Genomic DNA, 13,336 nt, shown 5'->3' on the forward strand with positions numbered 1-13,336 from the left:
TAAATGAGATAATAATTGTAAAGTAGTAAGCACTATATAAATTTAGTTATCATTACTACTACTACTATATCATGTTGTATACAATGTTAGATGTTATTGTAGCTGTTTTTTTTTATTATTTTTCTTTCTAATTGCAAATTTTCAGGCTGCAAAATGAAGGTTTTTAAAAAAATTAGTATAAAGACACACAAAAAAAAAACAAAATGTGTTTTTAAAAATGAAAAAAGAAGTTAAATATGATATACAAACATAAGGCAGTATTCAGTGAGGCTTTTTGAATGTTGTCACATGGAGAGGTTATGTCTAAAACCTGTTTATTTTTTCTATTATGACTTCTCAGTAGACTCACATCTACTCAGTTTTTGCTCATTTTATTCCCCTCAAGAGTGGACTGTCTCAATAAAGAACAAGATCCAGGGCATCTCCCATTGTTCTAGATGAGAAGGTGAAGGGCAAATGAAATAATTCTTCTGAATATGACTATTTTGTGAGGAGGGAAAAATGGAAGAAAGAAGAAAAAGAGGAAGAAGAACAAGATGAGGAAGGAGGAACAGGGCTTTGGAGCTTCCTGGATGAGCAACTAATAATAGTGGGAATAAATAAGAATTTCCTGATATACTGATGTTGACCGTGTGGTTATGGCTGAGATCTAAAGAACAGATATGAGACAGGGACATGAGATGGACTATGCTGCCCTTTGAAAATGTAAGATCCATGGAAGAGTGGGATGGTGAGGTGGGAATAACCAAATGCTGTCTATGCTTAGAGACAGTACTGAAAAAAGAGTGCTGGCCTTGAAGTCATGAGAGACCTAGTTCAAATTCTGTCTCTGTTATGTATTATCCATGTGACTATAAACAAGTCAGCTAATCTCTCTGAGCTTAATTTCTTCATATGTTTGGGGGGGGTGATTGAAATACATGTGGTACATACTTCACAAGGTTGTTCTGAGGAACAAATAAGGAAATCTACGTAATTTACTACACTAAGACTTTTGGGATACCCTGTGTTTAAGATTTGTGACATGATTTACGTGGATTTCTTTATTTGACTTAAAAAAAACATATATACACATACATTCACAAAGACATAAACACACACAGACATATTTGCATATATATGTGAAAGCTATTATTATTGAAGACACACATCCCTGATCACATTTACAAATAACATCACATTGAATTTTCTTGGCTGCTATTCAACAAGCTCTTAAAAAGCTTAGAGTAGTGTTTCCCATGTAGAACAAATATTTTCCAAGAGCCTATCTGAAAATATCCAAAGGAAGTAGATGCTATGAAATGGACATGATGTTCCCTTGGGTGAGGGGGGAGGTGCATATTTAGAAATAACAGGAAGAAATTAAGCCAAGATAATTCCAGGCAGAACGTATAGAAATTTGTGAAACAATGAGATTACAGAAAGAGAGCACTTCACTTATATCTAGTCCAAGCTCTTCACTTTAGAGATGAAGAAACTGAGAACCAAAGTGGTGAAGTAAATTAGAGTAGATAGAAGAGATAGCTTGAGAGAGTGGGCAGAGAGCTGTCTAAAGAAGTCAGGAAGACTTGAGTCCATGCCCCACATCAGATCTATATTAACTGTGTGATCTAGGTAAATCATTCAGTCCTCAATATTCTAGATTAATAATAATAATAATAATAATAATAATAATAGCTTTTGTACAATACTTTATATGTGTACATATATGCTTTATATAATATGTAATAATTGCAATATAATGTATTATAATACATATAATAAATAAGATATTTTATGATTTATGTAACCTAATGCATTTAATATACTTATATAATATAATATATATAAAACATCTTATGTAATATATGTACATATAACTATGTGTATAAATATATACCAATATGTTTACAAATATATATCTCTATATACATAATATATTTTATATACTTAATTGCATATATATTATGAGTTTATATACATATGGACATAATCTCGTTATTTTACAACAGCTCTATTGGGGAGGCAACTCAACTTCCTAAAACTCTAATAAAGACAATGTAATGGCTAGTACTATAGCACTGAAGTCAGAATAATGTGTCTTGGATACTCCCTAACTGTGTAATTCTGGGCAAGTTGCTAGATCTCTTTCAGGCTACATTTTCTCATCTCAAAAATGATGATAATAATAGCCTGCAGAGTTGTTTTAAAGGAAAAAAAATGAGTTAATACCTGTGTAAAGTGCTTTGAGAACCTTAAAGGTCTATGGAAATATTAATTATTATGAATGTATTGATAATAATTATTTTTATGAGGCAGAAAGGTTGACAAGATTTGTTGAGAGCATTTACTCCCCTTGTATTTCCCTTCAAACATATGAATCAGAGGCCCAGTTCCTATCCTTTTATTATAAGAAAGGAACTGTTACTTGGTTCTCTTGACTCCTAAGCCAAAGCCATCTTTATATAAGATTAAAATGTGTAACTATATTAAAGGCAACATGAAGATCAGTAACTGAGGATGTGAACCATAGGATGAGATTCCAATCTCAAAAGGTCATTCAGTTTAGCTCTCTGAATCTGGAGAAGATTATAATTGAATTTTGGACTCAATTTATATCTGCAATGATATTTATTTAAATGAAGCTTTAGGCATGTAGCAAATGACAGAATCTACTTGGGTATGTCTCTGCCATTGAATTTATATGATTTTAAATTTTATCTAAAGAACAACCTGTCAGTTTCTGGGCTCCTGTCCCTACCACAGGTATGGTACTTAGGAAATCAGAGTATCACATTTTTCTTCATCAATGAACAAGAGAAAGCTGTACTCCAAATATTGTTTTTCAATAGGTTACAACTCCTTCCTCATGGGAAGGTAACTAATTAATGCAGGCAAGCATTACACATTTTCTATCACTCCAACAATAATGTATTATCAGCAAAGAGAGGAAGAACATGTCCAGAAAATTAAACAAGCTACCTCTTGATTTCAGGCAATAGGCTCAGTCAACCTTGACATCACACCACTGCCATCCCTTCTTTATCCCCCCAAAACATTCAGGTTTACTCCCAACATCCTCACCTCCCTCCCCCTTCAGAGCTCCTGAAGTGATACTCTCTAGAACAATACATTGATGTTAGCTCTTAAAAGAAGGTTATGCTCTAAATATGGATAAGAATGAACAAAAGAAAACAAAAAGTCTTTAATTCATTATTTATCTTTCTTAGTTCTAAATTTCTGGTGATTTCTCTTTTTTGATTATTTCCTATTAGTGCTGTATATAGCCTGCTAGTACATAATTGCTTGGGTGTTATCTCCCACATTAGACTGTAAGGATGAACTGTCTTTGCCTTTTTTTTTTTTTGTATCCCTAATGCTTAGCACAGTGCCTGGCCCAGAATAGGTGCTTAATAAATAAATGTATATTGACTGAATAACTGCCTTCTCTAGACAGGGAATATGGTTGCAGTTCCTGTATCTGATGTTTATTAATAGTGAGACCACGGACAAGCCCCTTAGTCTTCTCAACCTCAATTTCCTCATCTGTAAAATGAGAGATTTAGAATAACTGATTCTTGTAGTTCCTTCAGTCCACAAGTCTGTAATCTATGATTAATGGGAGTAGGACATCTCTGAATGAACACTGAGATCAGAAGGAAGGGGGGAAATGAAAAATGATAAATAGCTCACTGATGGGTTTAAATTAAATTATTCAAATACTGCTCTAATTACTACATTTAATTCATTTCTAAATAATTAATTATGCTGCGGAAAGAAATTCTAGGTTAGTGGATACTCTTCAAATTAAATATCCTGAGAGAAAAAGCTTGATAGAGGCTTTTGAGTTGTTGAAGAGAAGCATGCATGGATTCATCCATTTGCCTAGATCATACAGAGGGAACCTATTCATCTGTTAATGGCTAGAAATCTCAAGTTTCCTTCAGTGCTCTGTTGTGGATCTTTTTCCCTTTTTGCAGTATACTTTCTTACTTGGTGATCTTGTCACATCCCATAGGTTCAAATAGGTATACTGAAATTAGGGTGTAAAGGCTATTGACAGTCAACTATGAAATTTTCAGTAGGAGCTAAATTGTGAAATGCTAAGAACCAGGGCATTCACTATTTTGTTCATTTCTAGACTTAAGAAAGTGAGGTTCTGAGAAAATGTTATTAATGATAATTAAGCTTAAAGTGTGTCATGTGTGTAGGTTTTTTTTTCAGTTGGTTATTAAACATATACCAGTACGACCCCAAAATAAATTATCTCTATGTAGATAATTTCCAAATCTGTATGTCTAATCCTTGTCTATCTCAAAGTACAGTAACTCAAAATAAGGCTTTAATTGAATTTTTTGGAAACTCAACATGTCCAAAACAGAACTCATTGTCGTTCTATCCAACCCTTTTCTTCTAAATTTACCTATTGCTATTGTTTGGAGTACCACCACCTTTCCAGTGACCTATGTGAGAAAAATCACTATTTTCTTACTATAACAATAACTAATTTTATATACAGGACCCAAAGATCCTCTTTTTGATTATGAAGAACCAATTATTATGGATTAGTTAATAGTGTTTTCCTTTTTTCTCTTGTGAAGGATGGGAATGACAATGAGACATATTCCTCTATTTGGAGTGGAACCCTACTCAATTAGGAGAGTATATTCCTATTTAAAGGGTAAAAAGAATCTAATTTAAGTGAATTCCAGCCTATTGTTCAACTCAGGTAGGAGTGGATAGAGAATAGATTATTTGATATCGATTGCTGGAAGTCAGTGATCTGAGAAAATGTTGACATGATCATAGGTACATCCTCTATCTCTTGACCCAAATGGAAAAAGACCACATTCATTATAATATTCCTCATTAATTGTTAACAAATCAGATTAAGACACTCCCCTTTTCAATGGTATTTAAATATTAAATGACCTCTATATAAGGTTTTTGGTTACTCAGAGAACCACTGACTGTAATACATTGATTATTTGCTAGCTGAATTAATAAATTATTTATTATCCAGAAACTGTCTTTCAGACTTCTCATTCATCTTATATATTTCAGTGTCATCCTCAACTCCTCAATGTCATTCTCATTTGATGACAATCTTATCATTTCTATATTTATCTTATTTTATTTATTTATCTTATAATTATTAAGATATTCTATCTTATCTACTAGTTCTCCTATATATTCCCTTCTGTCTTCTCTTTAAGTACAATCTTAGTTCAGGTTCTGATCACTTCATATCTGGATTATTACAATAGATTTCTAAGAAGTCTCTTTTTTCCAAATTCCTCCTCCCAGCAATCCATCCTACACTCAGTTGTTGAGTGTAAGCAACTGATCACCTCACAGCTCTGCTCAATAAACTGTTTTGGCTCCCTATTGCTTCCAGAATCAAATATAAAGTTACCTCTTTAACATTAAAAGCTTTTTTATAATAGCTTCCCCCTCCCTCACCCTCCACCTTTCCAGGCTTCGTTTCATTCTGGTACAATGCACTACTTGCAGTTCTTCAAAGATGATACATCATTTCTAGCTTACATGTCTTTGTCCTCTATGTCTTTTTGTTTCCTTGGCTTCCTTCAAATCCCAACTTCCATAAGAAGTCTTTTGCAATTCCTCAGGTGCCATCTTTCTTATTCACACTGCATGAATTCTATATGCACTTCATTGTTTATAAGCTGTCTCCCTTATTACAATGTGAACTTTTGAGGGCAGGGACTTTGTATTTCAGTACCTTGTACTGGGTCAGAGTAGAAGGTTTTTAGTACTAAGTATTTAATACTTAGTACTTCACAAATCACAGATAATATACCAGACAAACTATTGTCTTGAATGTTTGAAGTAATAAAAAAATATGCTCCTGGATTTAGTCTTTATGATCATAATTTTTATATTCTTCCTCTTTGTGTCTTTCCTAAAACTTAAGTAATCGTATCATTCTGCTACTCAATAAACTCTAGTGGAGTCACCTAAGCTTTAGGAAAAACAAATCCAGGAAAGAATCTTGTTTGGTATTTAAAACTCTTTATAACCTAGCTTCATTCTCCTTTATAACCTTTTAGGAACATACTGGGCATTTTCACCCTGTAAATCAGTGAAAACTACAAATTAGAATGAGATTTATGGTTTTTTTGATTATTTAGACTTGAAATGACAGATAAAATATTAATAATTCAGATTAGAGTTAAAGGAATGTCTTGACCACATTTTTTAAAATCAGAAAGCAGTTGTTAAATATTTGCCAACACACCCCATTCTCTTCTGTGGCACAACAGTCCTCTTCAGGTATTCTATATTCCATTTACATAGGCCTTTTGTGGAAGACTATTGGAGTTAAGCAGCTTGATCAGGATCATAAAACTAGTTAAAAATCTGAGGTTGGATTTGAACTTAGGTCCTCCTGCCTCCTGCGCTGGCATTTTATTCACTGAGACCCTAGTTGCCCCAATATAGGCTTTAAAAAAAACAGTTCTATCCAAACAACATTATATTCATTATCCCCAAACTTTTATACTGACTTTCTCCCCTAACTAGAATATTCTCCCTTCTCACCTCTGTTTCTTAGGATCCTTGGTTTTTCTATAAGATGCAGCTCAAGACTTAAAGATTTCTATTAAGACCTTCCTGGCACCCACTGAAATTGGTATTTTACATTCTAAGATTATGTAATATCTATTCTTTTTGTGATTTTTTATATATCTCTATATGTATGTTCTTTTTCCAAATATCTATGTATTTATCTATCTATCTATCTATTTATTATTTATTTATCTATGTCTATCATCTAACATCCATCTATTATCTATCAATTTATTATTTGTCATTTCTCTCATCATCTATCTATCCATATATATATATGTATATATATATATATACACATATACACACACACACACACACACACACACCCATTCATTTATTTATTTTCCTATTTGTTCATTTACAATTGATTGGCCCTAGAAAATAATAATGATCATTGCCACTAAAACAATACAGAACTGCTTTTCACCTTTGTCAGTGGAGAGACAACCACTCCTGATAAAATCATAGTTATAATGTGTTGAAGTAAATGTGAAATAGGGCATTCATTACCAAATTAGTCTGACCCTTGATTTGGATCATTGCAAAGACTTGATTGCAGAAGCATTGTAGGAGATACTCTATTTCTGTGTTATTTAAAAAAAAAAGTATGGACCTTTGGAGGAAAATCCTTTTTTCCTCAAATAATCTCTAAGAAACTCTGGGCATCTGCAGTTTCTTGGATTTGGGCATAGTGTGGGGATTGAATTTCTAGGAGCTAACTTGGAAGGACTATTTTCTTACTTCACTTGATCTTGATATTCTACAATATTATAGGGTTGGAATCATAGTATCATAGATTTAGAGTGGAAGAGAATTTATCTAATCTAACCCTTATTTTCATAGATGAGGCCCAGAAAAATTGTGTCAAGTTTCCCAAGATTACACAAGTGGCAGGGGTAGGAGGGCAGAGACAAATACATTAGAAATAATATTTTTGATTCTTAATTCAACATTTTTTCCCTTCTAATGGATGAGAAAGCAATCACTTACTATATTCCATGAGCTGTGGTTAAACTTTTCTTTTTTCCTTCAAGAAACAGACTCTGCTCTGGAAAAACATCTAGAAAATCTCTGGAGGAGATCATATTTTAATAGGATAAGACTATATATATATATATATGTATATATGTACATATATACATACACACACACACACACACACACACACACACACATATATATATATATATATATATATATATATATATATATGAGTGACCAGGAAAATGAGGAGATAAAATAGGTAGAATGTCGAAACTGGCAGTAGGCAGATAGTAGGATGTCCTGGGGGAAGGGTTGCATGGCAAATGAAGATGAAATAAGACCTGGCTTCAAATGTCAACCACAGTTCTAGGGCATAAGTGGACTGCTATACACATTCTCAGTGACTAATTACCTGGCTTGGACTTAGGGCAAGAACTGTAGCACAAATGAGTACCTAATTTATCCAATTAACTCCACATGGGCCTTTTTAAACTAACCTGCTGTACTGATAAGCAGTACAAAAAGAGTAAAATCAATAAAATTAGCTTTCTTGACTAGTATCTTTGTGCAAATCATTATGGACCCCATGAAATTAGATATGGAGCTTTTATAGTATATAGAATGGGGATAGGAAATATAGAATTATAGAATATCTCATATCATCTTAATTTGACTGAAGAGGAAAGATAAGAAGTGCTATTTGTAGGGTGAAGGCCACAAAAAAAGCGAACTTATATATGGGCATACCTCATTACATTCCATTTTTCTATTAAAGTGCTTCAGAGATTTTTTTTTTAAAAACACATTGAATGTTTGTGGCAATCCTGCTTCAAGAAAGAGTCAATTGGCACCATTTTTCCAACAGTGTATACTCACATTGTGTCTCTGTGTCACATTATGAAAATTCTTAATATATTTCAAACTTGTCATTACTTTTTTATCTCTTAAGGTGATCTGTGATCTTTGCAGTTACTATTGTAATTACTTTGGGGCACCATAAACTATGCTCATATAAAATGGTGACCCCCTCTAGTGATTGACCATTCCTCTATCTCTGACCTTCTCTTTGGGCCTTCTTTTTCTTTGAGACACAATCATATTGAAGAATATTACATAAACTTACTTGATAAAGCAGCAGTTGAATTTGAGAGGACTGACTCAGTTCTGAAAGAAGATTTATTGTGGGTAAAATGCTCCCGCGCTATGGAAAAATGTTTCATGAAAGGAAGAGTCAATTAATGTGGCAAACTTCATTATTTTCTTATATTATGAAACTGCCACAACCACTCCAACTTTCAGCAACCTCCACCTAGCTATTAATATCATGGCAAGACCCTCTACCAATCAAAAGATTACAACTCATTGAAGACTCGGATTGAAGATTGGTTAGCATTATTTTTAGCAGTAAAATGTTGTTTAATTATATACATTGTTTTTAGACATAATACTATTGAACATTTAATAGACTACTGTATATCATAAACAAAACTTTTATATACACTGGAAAACAAAAAAATGTGATTTGCTTTATTGTATTATTTGTTTTATTGTGTCAACTTGGAACCACTCTGAGTTATGCTTGTAAACATTTGTTTACGTTAGCTTTCCAAAAGAGGTTCAGATTTGTATTTTTTTCCCTTTTTTATAGATCATGATTACTGTCTTGTTTAGTAGGATGCTAAATGATAGGGTCTGTCTACAAGCCCTAAATTCCATTTTGCTTCTGATACTTGACATTTTGATTCCATCTGAATTCAAGACATAAGTAATCACACAGAAGCTATTTCTAATGTGAATTAGTTACCTAACTTTTCTACCTTGGTGGCTATTTTCCTGTGTACTCATTGGTTTTTCTAACTTCAAATAGGATTTTTATTCTGAAATACTCTATGCTTTATCATCAACATATATCATCACAGTGCTTCCACAAGGCTTATAATCACATAGTCTCACAATCTGTATTGGATGCTGCTTGATTAAATTTGGTCTTCATTGCCTCTAGCTTTTTGCTTATTAGAAATCCTTGACTAGCTCTTTTTAGGGAAAAGTAGATAATGCCATACTAGGCTATTTTAAAGCCTATCTGACTTTCCCAAATTTTTTTAGGAAAGGCAGAAGCTTTTTCATGGGATCAGTAAAACAAAATGAAAAAAGAAAACAAAAATGAAAACGAAAGCCTTCACTCAGAAATCCCTAGGGGTCTTGTTTCCTAGGATCTTGCATTTGAAACCTGTCATGCAATTCTTTGTTCCAGATGTCAAATTCTTTAGAACAAAGAACAGGATCCTTATAGCCAGAAGTACCCCAGGATTGTTGTTCAGTAGTAGCTTGGGCTTTATTGGCAGAGTTAATTTATTTGGTGGTGCAAATTCGATGACTCCCATATTTAGTCTCTGCAGTCTGTACAAGTCAGATAGTAAGCATTTGGCCAATAATTGCCTGAGTTATTGATTCCCTGGTTTTTGAGTCCTATATTTCTTCTTAATATAAATGGACAAGTGGGGAAAATATGGAGATAATGGCAAGGGCTAAAGGAAAGGTGATTGTCTCTTACTCTGACCTGATCCTTTCAATCAAGTCTCACAGGGATTTACTATTGTTCCTCTATATATTCTATTATCCTGGCCTTTAATATTCATTCATTGAATCTTTAAAATTTTTTTGCTATTATTTTTACCTGTTCACAATCTTTCTTCTTACACTCTTTTAAGTAATTTTTAAAAATGGGAGAAAGAAGAGACAAAGATTTGTTAGTTCAAAAAGAAAATAAAAAATGGAATTATGTTGGTGATTTAAGGTGATTTTAAATAAATTTGGAGAAAAGAGTAATTACATATGCATAACATTTCCCTGAGAATAGAACTAAAGAATCTTGGAAAAGCCTTTGGAACGATAGAATAGTGATCATGTAGAACCCTTTGGGACAATATCACTTTTCTGTAGACACTCTCATCTTTGTAGTCAGACTTGTAAAATATTTCCAATTGTTCCAGGCCCACAGAGTTAGAGAGAATGCACTGCAGGGCATTTTGAGAGCTGACTTTGGAATCAGGAAGACCAAGAAGTTCTACTTCTAACTGTCTCTGTGACTTTGGGCAAATCACTAACTCTATAGGATTAGAGATTTTAGAAGTAATTACTGATTTCCATCGGTGGAGGAAGCCTTTCACCTAAAATTTCTTAAATCAAGGAAATTATATATCTGGATTGTCTAAAATCTCCTCTCTTCCCCACCTCACCACTCAAGTGCACATTCAATGTCCAAGAAAACTTTTCATATTGAATATGGTTGAAAGGGCCTTTTTTTTGGGATAGAGTTTTTGACTTGGACCTACGTTCAAATCCTTCCTGAGACATTTACTAGTAGTGACAAAGTGACTTTATCTCTTGTCTGATTCAATTTTCTTTTTTCCATTTTTTTTTTTTTTTTTGCTGACGCAGTTGGGGTTAAGTGACTTTTCCAGAGTCACACAGCTACAGCTAGGAAGTATTAAGTGTCTAAGACTGGATTTGAACTGAGGTCCTCCTGACTTCAGGGCCAGTGCTGTATTCACTATGACATCTAGCTGCCCCTTGATTCAATTTTCTCATCTGTAAATTGAGGATAATAATAGCTCTTAATTCATGGGGTTCTTGTGAAGATCAAATGATCCTCATAATGTGATAATGTTTGTTAAGCTCTTTGCAAATTTTAAATTGTCATATTGACACTAGTTATTATGAATATTTCTACATATTCTCTCCTAAAGTATCTTTATTCCGATCTCTTTGGAAGAAAACTAACCATTCAAATGTCTAAATCAGTATTCTGTAGAACTCTGCTAAAACTGAAAAATATACATACACACAGATAATATATATTGAAAAGTATCCATATGTACATGTATATATAAATGTATATTCTTCAATTTTTCTTGCACAAATATATACACCATGGGTACATTCTTGGGCCTAGAGTCAGGAAAACTAAGTTCAAATCTGACCTCAAACAGTTACTGTGTGACCCTGAGCAAGTCTCTTGACCTTATTTGCCTCAATTTCTTCATGCATAAAATGGGGATGATAATAGCACCTTCTCCCAAGGTTGTTGTAAGGATCAAATGAAGCATTATTTATAAAGTGCTTAATACAGCACCTGGCACAAATAGGTATTATATACATATAACCATTATTGTTTTATCAGTATGTATATATATCTATATATAGAGATGATACATATCTATATTTCTATCTCTCTCTATATATATATAGATATATACATACACATTCTGTAGATAGAGTATTTTTCCAAATATCAAAAAACATAATGTAGTTAGATAAGTTTTTTTTAATCATGGAGAATAATAAAATTTAGATGTAATATATATATAATATAACAATAATAACTAATCTCACACTTATATAGCACTTTACAATGACAAAATATTTTTCTTTTTTCCTAATAAACCTGAAATCACAGAACTCGACTTGAATTGTAGTCCTGTTACTGACCAACTAGGCATCATGGTAATTCTTTGAATTCTGTCTTTCTATCTTTCTTTCTTTCTCACATGTATAAAATTTAACTGGCCTAAACTGGGGTCTTTTTCAGTACCTATCAATGTACAGGCTGCATGGTATAATTGATAGAAGGCTGGTGATCATGAAGACCTGAAGAGGGAGAATGGGGCTGCTGACAAAAGCCACTATTTAGCGTATTGCTGTTAAAGACAGTAGAGTATAATTTCATGATTTTTCTCTTTTTGTCTCCTCTTATGAATAGATCTCTAAAAACCTTTGGAAATTTTTCTACAAAAAAAAATTGTTTTAAATTCCTTCCAGTAAAAACGAACCTCTTACCTCTGACTGCTCCAAATATGCAGCCTTGTATATATAAACAGAGGACACTCCAAAGTTCGGTCTAAAGCTAAGAAGGAACCTCAGAGACCATTTAGCCCCACTCCTCATTTGATAGATGAAGAAACTAAATCCTAAAGAGATACAACAACTAGAATCCTCAGCTTAAAGTTATGCCAGAAAAGCTAATAAGGGATGTGGGAGAAAACACTCTTACCCTGGTTTTCTTGAGTATGGCAGAGGTTGCATATAGAAAGGAAGAGGAAAGTCCCTTGGAGCAGCTTCATGGCGGACCCAGGTTCCAGTGTGATACCCTTCCCCAGCCAGCTAGGGAATCTTCTGTCCCAGAGAGGCAGGGCCTAATTAGCAAATGGAAAAGGTGTGTAGAATGTGTCCAGTCCCAGCCCATTCTGACTTATTCGGGGGGTTTGATAACCAGAGGAAATGCACACACTCCCTCTGGGAGTTCAGCAGAAAGGAGATTTATTGTTTCAGTCTTTTACAGGAACTCCTTCTCCCCCTTTGGCAGTCGCTTGTGTTTTTGCTAATACATTCGTTATTTTGTTCTTCTTCAACAAAAAGTCCAGGAAAGGTTTGGAGAAGAAACAAATCTTTCTTTAGAATGGATCTCACGGTTTTTGAACTTTTCTTTTGAAACTGTAGCTGGGAGTAATTTGAAAGGGGGATGCTTAGGAATTGAGAATCAATTTGAATGATGAGGCTTTTGCCAAATTTTTGCCAAATTTCAAGAAGTTTCATGACTCCTATGCTTCTCTCTTCCCTTTCTTGACTTAGGGAGCAGAACCATGCCATAGAATTGAAGAGGAAAACAACTTTTTAGGAGGCAAAGTGAAGACACAAAGGAAAGCAGAAAGATCAATGGTGGGAACCAGAAGACTCGGGTTCAAATCCTATTCTTCCATTTACTTGTTTAACCTTGAGCAAA

At 33.6% G+C, this 13,336-nt stretch overlaps 1 protein-coding gene across 5 annotated transcripts in view; it reads right to left on the minus strand.

The window, feature by feature from the left end:
* EMCN (endomucin) overlaps positions 1-12,803 on the minus strand; it is a 166,017-nt gene extending 153,214 nt beyond the window's left edge. For 2 of the 5 annotated variants that reach the window (XM_051966410.1, XM_051966412.1), the window contains exons 1-2: positions 12,608-12,802; positions 8,678-8,755 (exon numbers count right to left, since the gene is read on the minus strand). In XM_051966410.1, the coding sequence (XP_051822370.1) occupies positions 8,678-8,755; positions 12,608-12,677 (148 nt within the window). In that variant the 5' untranslated portion in view covers positions 12,678-12,802. Of the gene's footprint in view, positions 1-8,677; positions 8,756-12,607 lie in introns of all 5 variants that reach the window. The other 3 variants (XM_051966413.1, XM_051966409.1, XM_051966411.1) reach the window with 3 other exon arrangements.
* Positions 12,804-13,336: the final 533 nt, after the last annotated feature.

This window comes from Antechinus flavipes, chromosome 6, assembly GCF_016432865.1.
Source record: "Antechinus flavipes isolate AdamAnt ecotype Samford, QLD, Australia chromosome 6, AdamAnt_v2, whole genome shotgun sequence".
In the NCBI taxonomy this organism is placed as follows: Eukaryota; Metazoa; Chordata; class Mammalia; order Dasyuromorphia; family Dasyuridae; genus Antechinus; species Antechinus flavipes.